At 44.9% G+C, this 23,457-nt stretch overlaps 2 protein-coding genes across 2 annotated transcripts; one reads left to right on the forward strand and one right to left on the reverse strand.

Annotated features, from left to right (window-relative positions):
• Window positions 1-11,103: 11,103 nt before the first annotated feature.
• On the forward strand, window positions 11,104-12,028 carry OOEP (oocyte expressed protein). Its single transcript, XM_057740258.1, has 3 exons — window positions 11,104-11,266; window positions 11,412-11,591; window positions 11,949-12,028. Exons 1-3 carry the CDS (start codon window positions 11,104-11,106, stop codon window positions 12,026-12,028), a joined length of 423 nt encoding a protein of 140 aa, XP_057596241.1.
• An 8,070-nt stretch (window positions 12,029-20,098) lies between these two features.
• Window positions 20,099-21,924, reverse strand: KHDC3L (KH domain containing 3 like, subcortical maternal complex member). Its single transcript, XM_057737772.1, has 3 exons — window positions 21,756-21,924; window positions 21,422-21,601; window positions 20,099-21,249 (listed from the first exon to the last, which is right to left on the reverse strand). The coding sequence occupies exons 1-3, from the start codon at window positions 21,922-21,924 to the stop codon at window positions 20,099-20,101; spliced, it is 1,500 nt and encodes a 499-aa protein (XP_057593755.1).
• Window positions 21,925-23,457: the final 1,533 nt, after the last annotated feature.

Consider the following 23,457-nt stretch of genomic DNA (forward strand, 5'->3'; position numbering starts at 1 on the left):
GAACGTAATATTTGGTTTAGACCAGAAAAAATGTAAAAGTAAGCCTTGAAGAAGGCTGATTTATTCTGTAGAATCTCAATCTGCCACAGAAATGAGACACCAAGTTCCTCTGAAAGTGGGGATGACGGTACAAGAATCATGTGAATGAAAAATACTGCTGCCATATCAGTAAACAAAGGATGTTGCAGTCATCAAGCCATCACATTACAGCTGCCTGGACCACCTGGATGGTGAGCCCTGAGGGAACTGAGGATGGAAGCAAGATGCCTGCCATCAAGCCCTCAGCCACTGCAGCCACCTCCAATGGTGCACCCTGAAGGACTCAGGGTAGGATAGCGCAGGATGCTGGCCCCACATAGCTGAGGTGCGTATCAAAGGAATAATTTCAGTGAGCCCAGACTCTTGCATCTTCCCATACACAGAAAAGCGCTATATTCCTTAACTTGAGATGTCCAATTTTCTTTAATTAATAGTAATCTTTTGATGTTCTGACAACCTGGTATTTGTTGCAAAACTCCTATATATCCTGGTTCCTCCCTTACCTCTTTGGAGCAGTCCCTCAGAGCCATCTGAGAGGCTGCCTCCCAGGCTTGAAGTTCTCAGAAAGTCTGTAATTCTCAACTTTTAGGCTGTGCATTTTTTTTTCAGTCGACATCAGCAACCCTTAGGAACAAGGCCCCACTCTAGGGACAGGAGGGGTGGTAGGCCAGTAATCTATGTTTTAACTTGCCCTACAGGTAGTTTTGCTGTAGCTCAACTTTACAAACTATTGAGATATATTATTTTACAATGAAACCATTGAATCAACAAGACTAACCCTCTCCTTACAAAGCTGCCAATCAAGATCTTGAGATCAACTCTTAAACAGGAAGAGCCATATATAATGAGCAGTTTCTTTAAGGAAATCTCTAACATAAAAGAGACAAAACAGAAGAAAAAAAAAATCTGTGAAATCAGAAACCACGTAGTAAACAGATGAAGAATTCAAAAGGCTAATTCACATATCTTCTGAAATTTAATAGAAGATATTACATTCATGAAATAAGAACAGATTATAAAAATATAAAAATATTCAAAAATAAGAGTTTTATAAAATAAGAAAGAAAAAATAAGAAAAATATAAGAACAGTCTAGAAGATCCATCATACCAACTAGAAGAGATTTCAGAAAATAAGAGCAGAGAAAATGTTGGGGAGGGAATTGTCAAAGAAATAGTTCAAGAAATTTCCCACAGTTGAAATCGCCTAGTAAGAGATTTCACACTGACAGAATGAAAGAAAATTACACCAGCACTTCACCGGAACACTAAAGGATAAACAGAAGATCCAAAACACATGATTTCCGGTGGCCATTGGGGCTTGAAGCAGGACCTCAGTCCTTGTCTTCTTTGAAGAAAGAATTCAACAAAGAGACAGAGATTATAAAGCAGACAGTGTTTATTAGAAAGCAAAGCACTGTGGAAGAACACACGTGCAGACTCGGAGTGTGAGATGCACCCCAAAGGGGGAGCTTTAATCACTTATAAGGGGGCAGTTTTCCGGGTTCCCTGTAGCCAGTTGCCATACTCAAGTCTATATTTGGTCTGACTCAGGGCCCTCCCCATGTACACATACATCTTTCAGCCAAGATGGATTCCAGCATGAGCGTTTCTGGGAGGCTGACAGGATGAATTATGTGCTAGTGCCCCCTCCCTTCTTCGACCCCTGAGGAGCCTTCCACGCATGTGTGTGGTCTGAGAGGGCTCCTTGACCACAAGAATGAGAAAAATGTGTCCGCCTTATCTCTGGCCCAGACAGGGCCCAGCTCCTTTCTGTTCCTGCTTTTATCCTTGTCTCAAAGTGTGAGTGGGAGACAAGTTCCAGCTGCTCAGCCTGAAGCCCAGCTACTTCCTGCCTCTCACCTACAGACAGAGACAGAAGAATATGACACATAAAAGAAATGGGAACCTATCTGGGTGACACTGTAACAGTGAATGTTATACATCTTCTAAAATCCATAGAATAGTCAACATCGAGAGTGAAAGGTGAGGGCTTCCCTGGTTGCGCAGTGGTTAAGAATCTGCCTGCCAATGCAGGGGACACAGGTTCGAGCCCTGGGCTAGGAAGATCCCACGTGCTGCATAGCTACTGAGCCTGCGCTCTAGAGCCTGCGAACCACAACTATTGTACCCATGTGCCACAACTACTGAAGCCTGCACCCCATGCTTGCAACAAGAGAAGCCGCCTCAATGAGAAGCTCGCGCACCGCAATGAAGAGTAGCCCCTGCTCTCCACAACTAGAGAAAGCCCAAGTGCAGCAACAAAGACCCAATGCAGCCATGAAATAAATAAATAAATTTATTAAAAAAAAAAAAAGAGTGAAGGGTAATGTAAAGCATGGACTTTGGGTGACAGTGATGAGTCAGTGTAGGTTCACTGATTGTTTACAAATGTCCCACTCTGGTATGGGATGTTGATAGTAGGGGAGGCTGTGTTGTGTGAGAGGGGAAGATGGTGTGAGATGGGAACTCAGAGCTCAGTTTTGCTGTGAACCTAAAACTGCTTTAAAAAAAGGAAAGAAAAAAAGGAATAGGAATCAGAATGGCATCTCAGTTCTCTAGCAATGTTAGAGGCCAGAAGACAGTGGAGAATTGCTATAAAAATTCTGAAGGAAAATTACTTAAGACCAGGATAATATAACCCAGCCAAATTATGCAGAGATGGAGAATTTAAAACATTCTCAGACATACAAGTGTCAGTATCAAGCCACTTCTCGCCCAAGAACAGGAGGATGTATTCCACCAAAAGAAGTCAACTGATGAAAGATTCCATTCAGAGGACACAAAACCAATGCTCTGTAGTCTCTGCAGGAAGGACCCCCCAGCCCCTCTGTCAAGCACTTTTGAATATTTACATTCCTAGGTATCTGTCAGAGGCCTTGGGGAAAGCTCTTCTCCTGGAGCTCAGGAGGCTCTAAGGAGGCATCCTCATAGGAAGGGGAGAAAGGTGAACAGGGAAGACACCTCCCTACTCTGGCTCAGTATCTGGTACTTTTCCACTCCAAGCCCTTCTTCCTTGCCCTCCTCCTCTGCCCCACCCTCCAATCCCAGGATACATAAAACTGCCAGAGCCTTTTGTTTTCCCTCAATTGTGAGACACCTCTGTGCTGATCTACCTGACCCTGTTCCATGAGGGAAGATGGAACAGAAGGAGGCAACACTTCCTCCAGTGTTAGCCTTTGGGCTTGTTGCTTTAATTGGCTATTCTGACTCTCCCAGCTCAGCTGAGCCCCTGACAGCCTCCTTCCCTCTACACCCCTAACTATAAAAGCTATTTCATGTAATTTTGCATGAGTGATCCAGACTAGTTCTTGGGGGTTTTAACTGAACTTCGTGGAAGCCACTGACAACTCACTGCTTCCTGACCCAGCTGCAAACGCATGCCCCCCTTGTCCTAAGACAACAGCTGCCCCTGAAAAACTTGATGCTTCTGCTGAACTAGGTCTAGGCTCTCACTTGATCTAATGGTTCCTCATGCTATAACAGGTATTTCTGGTGACTGAGAACACACACTTTTCTAACAGCTTTTTAACCTCTTATGAGGTTCCATCTGTTCTGGACGGCCTGGTCTCCCTCTCACGTGACTATTCACTGCTCCAATACCCTGAGTCCTGCACTCGCCTCCTCCACCAAAAGCAGGGGAGCCTCCTGATGGTCTGACTTCCATCAGGGAATGTTCTATCCCCTGCTCAGATTTACCAGAGCTCCACTGAGAACCCCACCCTAACATTATCTGCTGATATAGTAAACCTCAAAACTGAAAGTGAAGGCTATCAAGCAGGATATGCTCTCACCAATTTAAGCTCTCTTTTAGAGGTTAGTCCTCTGAGGAAAACTCAGCCTAGATGGGATTGCATTTACTAGAACTTGTCAACTAGCCAAAGGCCAGAGGGTACACATACATACTGATAATAGCCATGCTTTTGGAGTAGTACATGACTTTGAGATGCTTTGGAAGCAAAAGAGGTTTTTCATCTCTACCGAAAACCCCATAAAACATGGGACAAGTTAAGGAACTTTTGGATACACTCAATTCCTAGAGAGAGTGCTATTATAAATCCGAGGCCCATGTAAAAGGAGAGAATATGGAAGGTAAAGGAAATGCAGGTTATTATGCCACACAAACCATTTTAACCAAGGTTATGATCCTATCTGACCTCCAAAGGAAAAATTATTACTATGAAAGGACACTCTATAATATTAACATTTAGCCCCTGATTTTGAAAAGGAAGAATGGGAAAAGCTGGTTGTACCCTTTGCTCAGATAATCTCTTGGCCTCTCAAGATGGTGCTTGGTGGCTCCAGGTGATTTCAAATGACTATTTGCTAAATTCCTCCATGAAACTACCCATCATGGAATAGATACATTGGTTATTATCGTAAATCAACACTGATGGAGAAACTTTAGAAAGAAAGCTAAGGCTATTTTCAGATTATGTGCCACCAGTCAACAACATAATCCTGGAAAAACTGTAAAGGTGGGACATGGCCAGGAAGCAAGGCTCAAGGGCCCTATGAAGACCTTCAAATGTGCTATCCAGCTTTCACCCTCCAAGGGACTTGAGTATGTTTAGTTACTGTATGTCTATTTTCAGGATGAGTTGAAGCATTTTCTTCCTGAAAAGCTACACCCTTTCTAGTCACTAGAAAGCTGCCTGATATTGTGTTTCCAACCTGGGGCATCCCAACTTATATGCCAAGTGATTGGGACACACACTTTACAGAAACCTTTATAAGAGAACTGTGTAAGGTGTCATCTCTTATTCAAAAACTGCAATTTCTGGAAAGGTCAAAAAGATGAATGATTAAATTAAAATCAGCAAAACCTTCAGAGACTCTTGAGTTCACTTGGTCAGAGGTACTCCCACTAGCCCTTATGGCCATTCTGTCCACTCCCTCAGGGACACACTGCTTATCCGCCAGTGAGTTGGTAACTGGAAGGCGCGTGCATTTAGAGATTTCATTTCTGACACTGGACTCTGCCAACTGTATGTGGACATGGCAAAACACTGCAAGGGGTGCATGTAGTATACCCAGTCCTATCACAATAAGTTAAGACCACCCTCCCACAGAGTCTTCCTAAACAGCCTCTTCATGAACTTCAGCCAGGAGATTTCATCAGCAGGAGGAGATATCAGAGAAAAACTGCTCTAGAATCTCACTGGACGGGCCTTTGGCAGATACTGTTAACACCAAATAAACTGTGAAAGTCCAGGGAGTCTATATTTGGGTTCATGTTTTACAACTAAAAAGGCAATTCACAATTGCACACAATTGGAAAACTACTCCAATATGGGACCTCAAATGCAGGACTCTCAGAGATCCTCCAGAAGCAAATACTGGGAAGCAGACAACTAGCCCAGACCTTTGGGACAAACAGGTGACCAAAGATAGTTCTTGGCCTGCTGTTGGACAGATACCTAATTCCTGTTTCCTCTTTTATCTGCTTGTTTACAATCATTCTTCTCATTTTCTATAGACCCCTTGTTGTCATCTACCCATAATGGACCCTTTTCTCTTTCCCCTCCTTATTATAATTATTAGGTCAGAGCACACTCATTCTAATGCTATTCTTAGATTATCCTGAACAGAAACCACTGCCCTCAGTCCTACTGACCGCTGGATATGCTATCCATCACTGACCCCCATGATAAAAACAGAATTACAGCTGATGGTGTTTCCACTTGCACCTATGTGGACAACTGACCTTAAACAAATCAATCTGTGACTCTGCTAGTGTTCCCCTCTTCCAGAAGAACCGATTATCACAATCTATGGATTGACTCAAGGTAATTCTAAATTTGGATTCAACGGTCTTCATAGGGCAATGGGCCAAATGCCACCTGGAAGAGGCTAACAGAGACCCAAATATGTCACACAGGGAATGTAAGGCCTTGGTTCCAACATCATGTCGTGAACTCCCATTTTTCCTGGATATCCATGTGCCCCTGTTGGATACTGCTTCCTTTGTGGCCATACTGCCTGGTCTCATTTGCCTCAGACTAACATTTCATGCACTTTAGGAACACTATTCTGAGACTTGTCTGAATACAGAGACCCAAATTCTATAAATCACCAAGGCTGGAAATCCTGACTCAGACATGGGCTCCAAAATGAGGCCATTCTTGATTATACAGGCACACAACCTAGAGGAATTACTGACTGATCATTTACGAGAACAGTCAGAGCAGTGTCCCCATTGGTAGGAAAAGATGGGAAGAAACCTATCACTAACTTTGGCAGAAGTTATTAATGATACCATGTCTGCTAGAGATGGAACGGAGATCAGTCTCAACTCATTGGCATGAGTAACGATGGACAACTGCATTGCTGTAGATTCCTTACTGGCTAGCCATGCTGCTGTCTGTGCCAGTGCTAATACTTCCTGTTGTACTTGGATCAATGAAACGGGCAAGGTGGAACAAGGTGCAACACCTTAAGGAAAAGGTGATACATAGCCTGTATGTATCACTCTCACGGTCTGTTGGATTTGTTCTCTTGGCCTCTGTGGGACAGTTAGGATAACCGGTTCCAAAGAATTTTACAAGGCTTATTAGTTCTTGCTTTGGGTCATGATGTTGACCCACTGCATTTGTTAAAGAGAAACCAAAATGGAGGCCACAGTTTGAATACAGACTTAGACCAAACACTTAAGAATCATGTAATCAAAACTTCAAACTGTCTTGATTTCTCTGAAATGTTGCCTCTGACCTTAAAACTTAAGTTTGCTTCATGTCAGCATAACCTAGCTAATCAACTTCTGTAAACAAGTAAACTTATGTAATACTACTGCTCTAAAAGGAATGTAAGTTTCTGGCAGCGATTTACAACCACAGTACAAAACAGTGTACCTCCTCATGCTTTATAAGCTGAGCTGTAACTGCTCAGAGTGGAGCTTCAAGCCACTTTTTGTTTGGAGTCCCCCTGTTTGTGAACAGTTTGTTTCTCATTCAATAAAAGATTCACCTCAAGTAAAGTTCTCTGAGTTTTCTTTTGACACATTCTATCCAGAGCCTTAAATGTTTCTACATTCATTCTGTCATCAGACAGCTCCATGATGATATAACAAAAAGAGCAAGAAGGTCTTGCAATACAGCTGACCATGAAGACAGCTGAGTAATCTCCAAGCAGTGAATATCTGGATCTTTGGCTTTCCCTGAATTCGTCCCCCTCCAGGAAACAAGAGAATTGTCAAAAGCAGGGGCCAAGAAACTGAATATTTGGACAATGGCCAGACCAAACACAAAAACAGAACTCTGACCCACAATCTGCAGCATGCAGTCCAGGAAGCCAAATAACCCCTATGGCAATCAATGCAAGAGATCCAGGACTTGATTAACAACTGTCAATTTCACTAATTTTTGCTCTTGATATTAACTGAGGACCAACTGGGAAAGCCACATACACACCCCTAAACAATCACATAGGATGCCCTGCTTCCTAGTAAGCCCGCCTACACTTTCCCCAGGCCAATACCTCCCCCTTCAGGCACACCTTTTCCCCACTTTATGTAAAGCTTTCCCTCTCCTCTGCCTGCTTTTGAGACTGCCAAACTCAAGTGATGGTGGCTGACTCCCTTACCATAGCAACCTCTGAATAAAGAGCCTCGCTTGTTCCCACTTGGGTGGTCTTTATTTCCACACAAGATAATCCATGAGTTGATATGTTTTGAAGTTGTACGATGAGTATATCGGTCATTCATTTATACTATCCTCTCTACCTTTGTATATGTTTGAAATTTCCCACAATAAAAAATTTAAAATATTTCAAAAATGTCAATGTCATCATACAATAACAATAAAACAGAATGACTCTATATTAGCTATAAAGTACATTATTGGAAAAACTGTGGAAATTGAAATTGGATCATGTATTAGGTAACAGTATTAGACCAATGTTAAATTTTATATGGTTATAGAGGATAACGTTCTTGTTCTTAGGAGATAATGTTGAAGTACTTGAGATAGTGTCATGCCTGCAACTTACAAACAGTTCATGAAAAAGTATGTGTAGGTAGAGAAAATAAATGAGGCAAAACATTAACAACTGGTGAAACCAAATGAAAGGTATAGAATGTACTCGTAGATTTAATATTCTTACAATTTTTCCATTGGGTTAAAGTTCTTCAAAATACAGACGGTGCAAAAAAGAGCACAATTAAATACATGTAATATTACAAAAAAAGTAAAAGCAAAAACTCCCAAATACTTATCTATACATTTTTTTAATGGCAGGATAACTCAAAAACTAATAATAGTTAACTACATCTGGGAGGAGCAGACAGATGAGAGGAGACTGAAAACTAGATTTTTCAGAATGTACACTGGCCATGTTTTAAAATGTATTTTGTAAATTATTTTTATATTCTAAATAGACTGTCAGTTATGATTTTCATTTCTTACTTTACTTGAATATTATTTAGTAGTGTGGTATAATAACTCCTTATTTATTAATTTATCCTTCCATCCACCCATCCATTGGAACTAGTACATAGTTACTGTTTGTAAATGCTCCTAAACATTAGAAGAATATCCTCTATTGTTCAGAATACAGCCTTTATTGTATTCTTTTTCTGCATGATTGCTCCTAGTCTGACACTGATTTTTTCAATATCTTCTAACTAGTTTATTTTCCTCACTTTGGCCACTTTTTTCTAACTAACTGTGATGTACATTTTGATGTTATTATTTGGTACAAAAAACTGGTGTTCACTGTGCCTTGTAACATTTTTCATTGTAGAGAGATGTCATCTTAAGAACTGAAGATTACAAGAAGTGAAGTGATGAAGTATAAAGATTCCCAATGAGAAATTACAAAACCAGTTCACTTCTATACTACTGACTAAACCCAAATACCCTCAAACTGGTTCTCTGAGGGCTAAGCAGATAAAATGAAAGCAAGTGATCCACTGGAAGTCTTCTTGGTGGTGTTTTTTTTAACTTCATGGGGTGCAGAAAGTTTAAATAACTTGCATTCGGTCACATAGCTAGAAAATGTTGGAGTCACTATTCAAATCATGCCTCTGTCTCCCACCAATCAGAATCAAATCAGGAAGCCTTGGAGGTATAAAGTGACAAAAATGATTCATCTTGGCAGATTCTGCAAAATCCTAAAAACCTTGCAATTCTGTTTTGAAGCTGGCATGGGTCAGCTAATAAAACTCAAGGCTTGCCAGGTTGCCAGGTGTAGGAAACTTAATATGGTATCTCTGCATAAGACCTCAAATGACTATACTTGCAAAATAAATCAGAAATAAACTTTCTTCCAGATAAGAATGCCTAAGGAACTTTTCTTGACCTTGCCTTTCTCAAGCATGTCTTGATCTAATAATTAACTACCACAAACCAGCCTTCTAGCTGACTCATGCTACCTGTCGGAGTCTGAAAATTTTCAAGAATATAATTTGAAGAGGCCTCAAGTTGGATGCATCCTGGAGAGATATGGCTCAAGGAAAAAATTATCAATTTATAAAAAGAAATTATATCCCTACCTTATGCCCAATATAAAAAATTAACCCCACGGCTTCCTAGGTGGCGCAGTGGTTAAGAATCCGCCTGCCAATGCAGAGGACATGGGTTCAATCCCTGCTCCAGGAAGATCCCACATGCCACGGAGCAACTAAGCCCGTGTGCCAAAAAAAAAAAAAAAAAAAATTAACCCCAGATGGTTTAAGAATTTAAATGTTATGATAGAAACTTCAAAAGTATACTGAATGTCTTTAGACCTCAGGGCAGGGAAGGATTTCTTAAGCAAGACACAGAATGCACTTACCCCAAAGACTGATAAATCTGACTATACTAAAATTAAGAACTGTATTCATCAAAAGACACCTTAAAGAAGGCAAAAAGACAATTTAAACTAAAAGAAGATACAGTACACACGACTGAAAAAGAATTAGTAAGAGATTGAGGGAGAATAAATGAAAGAGAGAACTTTCATAATTATTTTATATCCTCAAGACTTTTTTCTTACAATATGTATGTATTATTATGTTGATTTTTTCAATTAAAATGAATAAATAAAAATATCCACTAAAGTTATATCTCCTCCCAGACAACTGTTGAGGCCTAGATGATGCGGATGAGGGAACTCAGTACATTAATACCACCCCCTTATGTAAATGATCAACACTTTCCATTGAAAAGATTTAAAAAACAAACACATCATAACCAATTGTAAGAACAAAGTCATTTGTACAGCAGATGCTGTCTATTCTAAAACAACTACCAAACAATACTTGTAGAAATGCACTAGGAAAAGTATAAGAACACGCACGGGTGACACACATCAACTTTAGGACAAGTATTTCCTGCAGAGAGGGAAGGGAAGGTCTTTAGTGACATCTGTTTTAAAGAAGAGAGAGCCAGGCAAATGTGGGAAATACTAGCTTCTTGTTTGGGGTGGGGGGGTACAAGAGTGTTTGTTATATAACTTTTTTAAATGTGTGAAGTATTTCACAATTTAAATTTTTAGCTAAAATTAAGAACATTGGTAAGAAATGTGCATCAACACTCCACTCGTTGCCTCAGGATTTTGGAAATAAACGAGATTTGTCCCCACTCGCTACGTTTTCAGAAAGATCACATCCGACGTCTGCATTTTAAACACGACGCACGTGTCTGAATGACTCTGAAGCGGTAACAAACCAGAGTCAGGACTTGAGAGAGAAGATGCAGATTCCACGAGCCGCCCTCCGCCTGACCCGCCTCAGGTGGAACCTCAGAACCTCGACCGGACCTGGCCGGGACCCCGCTCTATCCAACCACACAGTCCATCAACCCCGACAACTCGGGACCGGGAGTTACCTGACCACGTGACGCGGCCGAGAGCCACCCGGGTCCAACCTGAAGAGAAAGGGGCGCGACCCCCCAGCTCGCAGCACTAATCGCCAGGCGCCCCCCAGAGTCCACGCCCAGGAGGGCGCCCGGCAGCAGGCCGTCCGGCAGCAGGGCGCAGGCGCACTGGCAGGCGCAGGGTCGGCCGGAAGCTGTAAAGGGCCGGGGCTTCGCACCTCCCCAAATCCCGCGAGAGCTGTTCGTACCTCGACCTGGGCTGCTGGTTCGAGCATGGTCGACGACGAGGGCGCCTCCGAGGCCAGGGGGAACGGGCCGCTGGGGTTCCCACTTCTGCCGCCGCGGATCCGCGCCCGGCCCTGGTGGTTTCCTGTGCAGGAGCTGAGGAACCCGCTGGTGTTTTCCCTGGAGGCGTGGCTGGCCGACTCGATCTTCGGTGAGCGACGCGGGTCCGGTGGTGGCTCCCAGTCGCGAGCGGCCGGCGGGCCGCGCGGGACAGCTTGCGGCCCTGCCGGTCCCGTTCGGGCCAGCTCCTCCCGCCCTTCGCTGTGCCCTGTTCAGTCTCTCCTTTTCGCATTCAGGCCCAGACCGAGCCGTGGTTCCGGAAGTGGAGTGGATGAGCCAGGCCCTGCTGACGGTGGACGCGGTTCCCTCCGGGAATCTGGTGGAAGTCACCGTCTTCGGCCGGCCGGCTGTCCAGCGCCGGGTGAAGGCCGTGCTCCTGAGCCTGGCGGCGAGGCACCGGGAGCAGCGCGCCCGAGGTGAGGGGCACGGAAAACGCGCGTGAGGAGGTGGCCACGGCGGGCGGGGGGGAGCCACCTGGCACACCTGGCCTCCTCCCAGCCTCTCATCTTCCCACAACTTTTTGCAGTTTCCTAACTCCAGGATGCTGCATGGGATCCCTGGGCATCCCATGTGCAAGGAGTCCAGGCAGGTCCCTGGGAAAGTGGGCTGAGATGTGATGCCTTCAGGCCCCTCACTGCCGGCCCCACAGCGTGGTCGCGCAGCTGTTTCCCGATCCTAGGTTCAGAGCTTCCACCCCAAGAAAGAATACTGCCAGCACACCCCCATCCCCACGAAGGAGTAGTTTGAAACAGAGAGCATTTTTCTTTATGCAGCTGAGAAGATGGAACAACTCGAGGAGTTCTTGAAGGCCCAGGCACCGGGTCCCCAGGTTTCCCAGCGTCTTGTTGCATAAGTGTTGTCGGGAGCATGAGAACAGTTCTGCTTCTACTAAAGCTCAAGAGAAGCAAATATCCTTAAACCTCTGCATTTTTTTTTTCTGTATCTTGATGGAAGGTGGTTTGATTATTTTGCTGCAAACATGAGTTTGTCGTGCCATTCTAGTAAATAAATGAATTTCCTTCTTGTCCAATGACATAAAGATCTTTGCTCACTCAAAATTAAGCAAATTTGTAAAAGATTGACTGTTCATTCATGCCTTGATGTGAGAGGCAGATAAAAGTGGTGGGTTTATTTTTTGTTGTTGTTGTTGTTTTTTCCCTTACTTTCTACCGTTTTGAAACTGCTAACCCTTTTATGATTTTTGGTCAGAGTCAGGCTCTCACGCAAGGGGGCAGAAAATGGAGGGTCAGTCTGCTTTGGGTTTCTTTGCGTCATTTGTTCTCAAACTTTAATGTGTGTAAGAATCACCTTGAGAACTTACTAAAACACAATTTCTTAGGCCCCTTCTCCACTGATTCTGATTCAGTACATTAGGCCCATGAATATGCATTTCTGACAAGCTCTTAGGTAATGCCAGTTGCTTCTCCTCTGAGGCTCTGGTGTTTGGCCCCTGAATAGTGGCCAGTGTGCGGGTGTGTTTTCTTGGCGTGGAGTCTCTGACCTCGCATGTGGGTGGGCATTCCAACATGCAAGCTGAGGTGATCTGCATTCATTCTGCTGGTGCTGTGATTTACCAGAAGGAGCCAGGGTACTGGGCAGCTTGTGCATTGGAAGGTGTCCTTTCAGCCAGCTGTTTCCCCTGCCACCCTCCCCAAGCAGGTGTCCTGCATGGGCTGGGTTGTTTTTCCATTATCCGTTACAATGCTGTGACCAGTCTGTGCAGAACAGTTCCAATCCTGTGTTGCTTCCACTTTCAGGAAGCAGAATTCTTGGAGGAATGATTGCCAAGAGCTCTGTGGCTTTAGTTGAGTTGGAGTTGATTTAACTCATGCCGTTTCTTCACCCCTTAGCAGTAATGGATTCTAGCTGTTTGCAAGCATTTTAAACACACAGATACACAAATCTTTGATTAAAAGTGATGCTGAACATTATTCTATTGTGCTTCACATTTTTGTTAAATGCTTTTTTACATTTTTCTTTATTCATTCCCGTCATTACTTCTTTCAACTCTGAAGATAAGGGTTTTCATTACCTGTATAAGCTTTTGTAACAAGTAATGGTCCATTATAACCAATATGGTCCACCCCTTTGCTTCTCAAATTTTTTGCATACAAAAAATTTTTATTGTGTGTAAACTAATTACTGTTTTCTGTGATTTTTTTCCCTCATCCTCACGTTTTACATTTAAGCTTAGGAGTGCCTACTTTTTCTCCTTTTGTAAAAATTTGATAAATATTCCTACAGGTTTTGTCCTGGTGGGATTTTTACAAAACCCCATTGAATATGTTTGACTATTCAACATTTGGAGGAAGAGGGTTATGCTTAAAACTTATTCCAATTTTCCAAAAGTTATCCAGAACTAAGTTACTAAATAATCCTGTTCTCTATCCTTTATACTTGTTAACATGTTGAAGTCCTAACCCCCAGTACCTAAGAATGTGACTGAATTTGGAAACAGGATTAGAGAGATAATTAAGGTAAAAATGAGGTCTTGTCAGTGGGTCAGTGTGACTGTTTTTTAATAAGAAGAGGAAATACAGACACAGGTATGTGCATACATAGAGGAAAGACCAGGTGAGGACACAGCAAGAAAACAGCCATCTCTGCAAGCCAAAGAGAGAGGCCTCAGAAGAAACCAAACCTGCTAATACCTTGATCTTGGACTTCTGGCCTCCAGAACTTTGAGAAAATAAATACCTGTTGTTTAAGCCACCCAGTGTGTTACTTTGTTACAGTAGCCCTAGCAAACCAGTGTAACATTTAATATCTGAAAAGGGTAGTTGCTCTGTTATTCTAACTTTCAGAATTTGGGAGTAATATTAGCTATATACTTAGTGATGAGAGCTTGTATCACATACCAGGCGCTTGTGCTAAGCACCGAAGCAGGATGCTTAGAACTTAAGTAAATTGCCAAGATCACAGAGCTAGGACGTGGGGGTGTGCGAGATTTGAACCAAAACGTTGATTCTAGGATCTTATCTCTGTATTATACTTTCCCACGTGCTGTTTATTTTTCTCCACAGCTGAATTTAGGCTCATTCTCTTTGTGCATGTTTTGTGTGTGTGTGTGTGTGTTTAAGAGGAATTAGAATACACTTAATTTGTAAGAATCCACAGTATTTGTTATTCTGTTGAGGGACAAGACAGTTTTTTTCTCTAACAAGTTGCTAAAATAGAAATATCTACTAGTACCACACTGAAAAATAGCATTGTTGATTTTTCTGATGATAAACATACTTACATCCTCAGTAAGGCAATAAAGTATTAAAATGATTACTCAAAAAGTCTCACTGCTCGTGTGGTCCCTTCAAGTAGCCTCGCATTACTTCAAGCATTGTTCTATAATTTTAGTAAGCATTTTATTGATGCACAGTATTCCATTCATACCCAAACCACGCACACCTGCAGTGCAAAAAAGACGCATCAGACAGTACAGAGGGGGCACATCCATTTAGCCAGCAGCCAGTGGAGAAGAGAGGTTACCAGCACTCCAGAAGCCCCCATTTGCATCCTCCCCAAGGATAACTACTGTTGTGACTGAACTATAAAGGGACTCAACCTAAGATTTGTCCATGTTGCCAGCAGTTATAGTTCCATTGTGTGAATAAACCTTAATTTAGTTTTCCATCCTGTTGATGTATATTTTGGTTGTTTCCTATTTGGACTTAACAATGAATAGGGGTCCTGTGAAAACTGTTGTACATGACTTGGTGCGTGAATGCATGCCTTTCTCTTGCATATATATCTAGGATTGGAACTGCTGAGTTTTAGGGTGTGCGTGAGTTCAAGTTGCCAAGTTGACTGAACCAGTTGACATTCCTTTCAGCAGTGTATGAGACTTGCAGTTGCTCTGCATCCTTGTCAACAGTCAGTTTTTATTTTGGAGAACTTTGTGCTGTTGCGCTGCAGTTTTAAAAAGTGTGATCACTTAATTGGTTCCATAATGTAAAATTGTGTGTACAATTCACTTTCTTTTTTAGTAAACTCATGAGTTGTGCCACCATCAGCATAGACCAGTTTGGGAACATTACCAACACTTCACAAGGATCCCTTGTGCCTGTTTGCAGACAGCCATCACTCCTGCCTCCACCCCAGGCAGGCAGTCTGCTGGCTGACTCTACAGCTGCCTTTTCTGAATATTTAAGATAAGTAGAATGATATTCAATGTAGTCTATTTACCTCTGACTTCTTTATCTAGTTGGAATATCTTTGCTTTTTGATTGGGGGATTTAGCCCATTCTAATTTGATATAATTATCAATATGATTGGATTTCTGTCCGCTATTTTGCTTTATTTCCTAACATCTTTTTTGTTCTTTTCCTCCATTATTTTACGTTAGATAAATTTTTATATACTATTTTAACTACACTTTTAAAGTGATTTTTTTTTACTTTGTGTTGCCTTAGGGATTATAAAAATCTTAACTCATTACATTCTGCTCCAGATTAGTGAAAAAGAGGGAAGGAGGAAGGAAAAACTGTTGAATAAGTGGAGACACTATGGTCTTGGATAACGAAGTCGAGTGTTGTGTATTCGTGGTCAGTTCTTCCCAGAACTCAATGCAATTCCAGTTATAATCAAAACCACTTTTTAGGGGCTGAGGCTGTAGGATGAGAGTCCTTAAAGTCTGACTTTACACGTGCTTCAGAAGGACCCAACAAGGCTGTAATAATGTTTTTCCTAGGGTCTAGTGAAAAATTCTGATGAGGTCAATAGTGCAGGTGTGTATTAACTAAACCAAAGTACACAAGTGGACGTAACAGAAATAGCCTGTCACTTATGCTCCACAGCTATGTTCTCAAGATTTCCAGAGAACCCGTAAACAGCTGAAATTGTATTCTTTGATACCTTTAGTGAGCACACTCATAGACATTGTCCACACTAAATTTGCTGCCAGCCCGTTTACGCTAAAATGTGCAAGCAGGATTCACTGTCCTCAAACTGTCTGCAGTTTTCTTTCTTGCTTACAAATCCTGCACTTGTTTTTTGATGTTTCCTCATGGTTAGATCTAGGTTATATATTTGTGGCAAAAATACTGAGTGGATCATATTGTGTCTTTCTCAGTGCATCACATCAGGAGGCACGTGGTTTGTTTTGTTTTTTCCCCACTCTTAGTATATTTTTGAAGGCCTCATTTTGATCAGAAGTGTGGAGCTAAGAAAGTCTGATGAGGGAAATAGCCAACCTGGGTATAATTAAAGCGGAGCAGCAGGAAGACCTGGGACAGGTTGTCACGTGTGCTCCACAGATGAAATCAAACGTTTTCCACACAGTCTATCAACAATGAACCTTCTTCTTTGGTGCCTCTAGTCAGCCTATTCAAAAACTGTTCAGACTGACCTCTTTACTAGCCCTCAAGCATGTTACCTGCAAAAGTGTACAAACAAGAGTCACTGTTCCCAGAATCCTGTAGGGTTTTTTTAATTTTCAAAAATTGAAGTATACTTATTTGCATTATATTAGTTTTAGTTGTACAGCATGGTGATTCAATATTTTTATAGCTTATACTCCATTTAAAGTTATTACAAAGTAGTGGCTATATTTCCCTGTGCTGCACAATTTTATACAGTAGTTTGTATCTCTTAATCCTACCCCCTATCTTGCCCCTCCCACTGCCTTGTCCCCACTGGTAACCACTGGTTTGTTCTCTATATCTGTGAGTCTATTTCTGTTTTGTTACGTGCATTCATTTTTTTTTTTTTTAGGTTCTACATATAAGTGATAACAGTGTTTGTGTTACTTTGACTTATTTCACTAAGCATATAATACTCTCTAGGTCCATCCATGTTGTCGCAAATGGCAGAATTTTGTTCTTATGGCCAACTAACATCATTGTGTATACATATATCACATCTTTATCCATTCTGTTGATGGACACTTAGGTTGCTTCCATATCTTTGTTATTGTAAATAATGCTGCTGTGAACATTGGGGTGCATTGGTATCTTTTCCAATTAGGAGACTTCTGTAGTTCTGCCTTCATTCCTTGACAACTTCCATTGACGGCCTTGGGCCTCAGTTCCCAAACAGAATCTTGCTATCTAATCTCCATCTTCTTTTAATGGATAAAATACACTCTTGTGTATATATAATATACATGTCGTTTAAGGAATACAGTGAGCACTACAGCATGCCTTAATAGAATAAAATATTTTGGGAAATCATCTGTATACATCTTTTCCCTCAACCAATTTTGTATGCATTTTAATAAATTGCTCCATCTAGAAAACAGCTGACCAAGACTGCCAATTGAACAGTGAGTAGGTTAGCCTTCTCAGATATTAAAGCATTCTATAAAGTTACATAGTTAAAACAGTGGAGTAGATAGAAAAAAATGATACACATGGATGTAAAATAGATTAGTAACACTGAGTTTGGGTGAATATACTAAGATAATTGGTATGGCTATTTTGTATGGCAGTTTGGCAGTATAAAATCTTAAAGGGACTCATTCTTTAAGCAACACTTCCACTTCTAGGAAGTTCTCTTATGGAAATATTCCAACATGGACTCAACATGCAAGTAGAAATTCAGTGCAGTGGTTTGTAATTAGGTAACTTGGGAAACAAACGAATCAACCACCAAGGGAAGGACTAAATCAAACTACCCATCCTGAGGAAAATCAAGGTGCGAGAAAAAAAAAAAAAAAACAGGTGTATACAATTATGTAAATGTTCAAGTTAAACTGTTACTTCTGCAGGATGGTAAGCTTGAGAGGGCAGATAAGAAGGTCTGGGGACTTTAATCTGGGTAAAAACTTGGATGTCACTGGTCCATGCCCTGCTTCGAGAGGAAACTAGTTTGTTTTTTTTTTAATCAACACTTTATAGGCATAAGGAATTTAACTGTCATCACACCTAAATGTTTTTATTTAAAGTTCAATCTCCTTCTCTTGGCTGTCTCCAACCTCCAACCAAGGATGTTAACTGTATCTTACTATTTTCTTTCATAAAATCATCTCAGACATGTCTATATGTGTGTATGTATAGGGTATTTTTGTCCTAGTTTCAAGATAGTCACAGAGACTCCTAAATATTCCACTGGTTTGCTACCTGCTGCTCAGTAACCTTTCTTGTAAAGGACAGAATCTGATGTTCTAGTCATGTGGGTACTACTTAAAGGAGGAAAAAAAAAATCAAGATTGAGTCTTAATTTTATTCTGATGTAGCCTCAGTTGAAACTTTGAGTCTTCGTTGATTTTTGAATCTGAGTGTTTAAGGCTCTCTCAGCCTAGGCTTTCCCTTGCCTCTTCTGAAAATAGTCAATAGCCTGTTTGTAAATTCAGTTTTGCATCTTTATTTCCCTTGTTATAAACTAAAGGCTTATTTAAAATTGGAATGATCATTAGTGGTGACCAAAGGGTCTATAATAGACATACCACTCCCTGCTCTTTAAAATTAGGTTTCCTTGAATTTTTATAGTGAAAATTTTCATCGCACTAAATTGATTCATACTATTTTTTAAAAATCCTAAGACCCCAGCTGTTAACAGTTTACTTCTTCTAGCGAGGGCACCAGCATCCCAGCCGGCAGCCAGGAATGGGAAGCCAAACTGATAGAGGTGCTTATTCTCTCTACAGTGGTAATCATAGTACAGTATGTGAGTGTATCTAAGTTAACATGTTGTACACCTTGATTGACACCATTATGTCAAATATATTTCAATTTTTAAAAGTGATGCCATGAAATATGTCTAGTGGTGCAGATTTGTGATCTCCGAAGGAAAAGAATTTCTCCTGGGGATCAATAACAAGCCACTGCTCAGATTTAAGCAGAGAGTGTTTAACAGTTTGTTAAGGAGAGAAAGTACAATAGCTTCTGGCACAGACACCAGGAGGGTGTGGAGAGACCCATGATGGAGTCCTACATGCATCTGATATACCCTAAAAAGAGGAGTTAATTATAACCCCACCTCCTAGTTACCTCTAACAATAGGAATTTACAACAGCAATGGATCGATTACTAAAAACAATGACTTTAGCTGAGGATTAAGGATTAACTGTTCCGGGGAGGGTCATGATACTCATCAGAATTTAAAATTTCTTGACTCAGCCCTTAGTTTACAATTAGGATTACAAAGGGGAGTTGCAAGAATCAATCTTAAAGGAAGAAGGAGTTTTAAGCTTTAGATCACATTCCCAAGTCTCCTGCCCTTCCCCCAGGCCGGTCAGGCCCTGAACCTCCCAGTGACAAAGAGGGCTCCCCACTGCTGCAGTTCCTAAACAGCAGGGAGGAGTCACCAGCACTGCTTGTGTCTCACTGGCTTCAGACATCACTGGAGGTCGAGTGACTCAGGCAGGACTTGGAGAGGACAGCTGGGCTGTCTTGGCCCTTTCAGTTTCGCCTCCTCCCCAGCAGTTGCCAGCGCTGGGAATTCGCTATTTGCAATGCTGTGATGCGCCAGCCTTGAAGCGCCCAGCGGTGCGGTCCGGGCTGAAACCAAGTTTTAGCATCCCATGTCGCTTTGAGTAGAAACGTCTCAGGCTTGGAAAGGTTACCCACAAGGACACAGTCGACGGCCTGAGAAGCCCTTCACCTTACAAAGCCAGATGCTCGAAGTGAAGGAGCACAGGGGAGGCACCTGTCTGAGGCGGGAAGAGACTGGTCTGGTCTCCAAGGGCTAGAAAGCTGAAAGCTCTCACCTGCTTTTGGGTAGAAAGCAGCCTGAAGCCAGTAGTGGCTGCTGGAGAAACGTGCCTTTCCCCCTCCCCTTCTCCTTGCCAATTAACAGATGTTAGAGTTTTGATTCTTTATTAGAACTTTTTAGATTCGTGTTTGCAAACATTTAACGGGGGGTGACAGGGACCAGGGAAACCAAGAACAACCCACACCATTCTTTTCTCAGCTTCTGCGGCAGAATAGGGTTCCAGGAGAGGTTTCCGTTTGACCTTGCTTGGCTCTTTGCTCCTGGGCCCGAAACGCCTTCAGAACCTGGTAACGGAACCCTGGGTAGTTTCGGGGAGGCTCTGCGTCGCAGCCTCCCGGGCAGCGCCGGGGGACCGCTGGGTCGCCGCCTCCCGGGCAGCGCCGGGGGACCGCTGGGTCGCCGCCTCCCGGGCAGCGCCGGGGGACCGCTGGGTCGCCGCCTCCCGGGCAGCGCCGGGGGACCGCTGGGTCGCCGCCTCCCGGGCAGCGCCGGGGGACCGCTGGGTCGCCGCCTCCCGGGCAGCGCCGGGGGACCGCTGGGTCGCCGCCTCCCGGGCAGCGCCGGGGGACCGCTGGGTCGCCGCCTCCCGGGCAGCGCCGGGGGACCGCTGGGTCGCCGCCTCCCGGGCAGCGCCGGGGGACCGCTGGGTCGCCGCCTCCCGGGCAGCGCCGGGGGACCGCTGGGTCGCCGCCTCCCGGGCAGCGCCGGGGGACCGCTGGGTCGCCGCCTCCCGGGCAGCGCCGGGGGACCGCTGGGTCGCCGCCTCCCGGGCAGCGCCGGGGGACCGCTGGGTCGCCGCCTGCCGGACTGCGTCGGGGGACCGCTGGGTCGCCGCCTGCCGGACTGCGTCGGAGGACCGCTGGGTACCGGCCTCCCGGGCAGCATCAGGGGATCGCTGAGTCCCGGCCTCCCCGGCAGCGCCGGGGGACCACTGGGTCGCCGCCTGCCGGACTGCGTCGGGGGACCAATGGATCCCGGCCTCCCGGGATGCGCCGGGGGACCGCTGGGTCGCCGCCTGCCGGACTGCGTCGGGGGACCGCTGGGTCGCCGCCTCCCGGACTGCGTCGGGGGACCGCTGGGTCCCGGCCTCCCGAGATGCGCCGGGGGACCACTGGGTCTCCGCCTGCCGGACTGCGTCGGAGGACCACTGGGTCGCCGCCTGCCGGACTGCGTCGGGGGACCTCTGGGTACCGGCCTCCCGGGCAGCATCAGGGGATCGCTGAGTCCCGGTCTCCCCGGCAGCGCCGGGGGACCACTGGGTCGCCGCCTCCCGGACTGCGTCGGGGGACCGCTGGGTACCGGCCTCTCGGGCAGGAGCCTTCTCAGAGCCTGGAAAAAGAGCCGCGGGAGGAGGTCGCACCTGTGTCCCACGTACTCCCCACAGGTAAGGAGTCATCCGCTCAGGCTGCAGGGGTGGGGGCCCGGAATCTGAGAGTACGAGGGCAATTTGCTCCTCTAGATCCCTTGCAAAGAGGAAACCCTCTTCCTGTCAAATGAAGAGGATGAGTTTGCTGCCCCGGCACGGCCAGGAAGCATCAGGATCCCTCCCAAGGAACCCGGAGCCTGCCTAGGGTACCTTTCATTGCTCCTGGCTCTGTACTTTGCGCCCGGAGTTGACGGTGATAGTCAGCCAAGTTCATGATCATCTTGGATACATCCTTCTGGTAATAAGGCCGGCCAAATATCAAGATCTCAGCCTCGCCGTCCGGGTCCCAGTGATTAACGTGAAGCAGGGTTTGCGACACGCACTCAACGTGCGGGATGTGCTCTCCTCCCGGGCCTGCGCGGGAAGCAAGGAGGTGGTGAGGGGAAGGACCTGGGAGAGGAGGCAGCGCCGGGCCCTGGCTGCAAGCCAGGGCCAAGGAGAGGCTGCCTGGGCGCGGCCAGCCTGGGGTAATGGCCTCGGCCTCGCCTCACCACTCGGGGCCACTCACCGAAGATCGCTTCCACCAACCAGGACTCCAGGTGAACTGCCCTCGGACTCTTCAGGTACTCGGAGTGAAACCAGTAGGGCCGCTTGGTGAGGTTACCGAGCATCTCGAAGGGCGTCCCTTCTCGCTGCTCCAGTTGAACGAGGGTCGGAAACCGCTTGGGAGCGGCCATGCCCCGGCGGGCCTCGCAGGAGGCGACGGGCCCGCTGCAAACCGCAGATGTCAGTTGAGACCCGCCGCCTGCAGTGCTCCCAGGCCTTATATCAAGGGCTTTTGGCAAGCCCCTCCCCCACCTGCTCCCTTCTCATTGGATTCCAGGCGTCTCCTCCCAAACCTGCAGCCAGGGCTTCCTCCCTGGACGGCAGCAGCTGTGCTGGAGCGCGCGCCCAGGGCGCCCTCCAGGTTAGTTGCATCTGGATCCTCCCGCTTTCCCGCGCACCCGGCTGGAGGCCACGACCCGACTCAGGGAGGCGAGGACGGCCCCGGAGACGTAGAGAAGAGCCAACATTGGGCCACAGCTTTCAGAGGAGCGGATTGATATTTGCAGAGACACGGGTGCATTTCAGACAGTTCTAACTGGGCCAGTTTAGCATTCCTGCGGGGTTGGGATAACTTTTTTAATGGAAAATCTAATTAAATACATCGGAAAAACAAAAACTCAAGGAGTAAAAAATGTATTCAGAGGCCAAAGTAAGTCCCTCCCCACTTCCTCCTGAACCCTGACCACTGAGTTCCCTCTTCAGGTACCACCACATCTCCCACTTCTGCCTTAACCTCCTAGAGACAACCACGCACACCCAATAGCGCCTGGTCCGTGTGGTTTGGATCCCAGAGGAAAATCCCTTGAAACTAACATGATTATAGCTCCATTTCTTGATTTTTTGTCCCGCTGAAACCATTACCTACTAACTGCTGCTCAGGAAGATGAAGCTACTACACAGCTCTCCCATCAGTGGTTGGGGTAGCATGCAGTGGCAGGAGATCCTCAGAATTCACTCAGGCTCCTTCTTGTATGCTCCATGGACAAAGAAGTGCATGAGATATTTGCAGGTATCTGATGGGGTCAAAAGCCTTGAGACCTAAGCTGAATATGAATTAGGAGTCAAAGAAGGGCTCCATTCAAAGGATCCAGTCAAAGAACCGCGGGGTGGAGTGATACGCATCCGTGGGTAGGCAGAACAATTAGGAGAGTTGTTGACTTTGGAGCATGGGCTGGAGAAGAATTTCCAGACACAAGGCACAATGTAAGGAAGATGGAGTTTATTAGAGAGAAGGGACCCTGTAAAGTCAGCAGGATAACCTCCTGGCAGACCAGGGAGAGCTGAGCCTAGAGTGGGCTGGCTTGCAGCCAGCTTTTATAACCCCAAGGCAAAGAAAATTCCTGCTAGGAAAATGGCATTAATCGATTGGTCAATGCACCATAAAGCAAAGGGTGTCATTAGGTGATTGGTCAGGTTGCTAAATGTTGGATATTTTACCTAGTAAGGACTTGGGGGGCTGTTCTATTCAGCCAGGGTCTTAGAGTTGGGGGTGGGTGCTGTTCTGCCAAGGCCAAGAGAGCCCTTGCCAACAGCTGCTACTGGACTCATTCCAGGGACTTCTTTTGTTCTGTGTCCTTGCCATAGAGCTCCACAAAAGTGTGTAACTGAAACGCAAGGATCTGGACTCTGTAATCATCTTCCCTGGAGGTTCTGGGGGTCACTAA

This window comes from Hippopotamus amphibius, chromosome 6 (genome assembly GCF_030028045.1).
Source record: "Hippopotamus amphibius kiboko isolate mHipAmp2 chromosome 6, mHipAmp2.hap2, whole genome shotgun sequence".
Taxonomy (NCBI): domain Eukaryota; kingdom Metazoa; phylum Chordata; class Mammalia; order Artiodactyla; family Hippopotamidae; genus Hippopotamus; species Hippopotamus amphibius.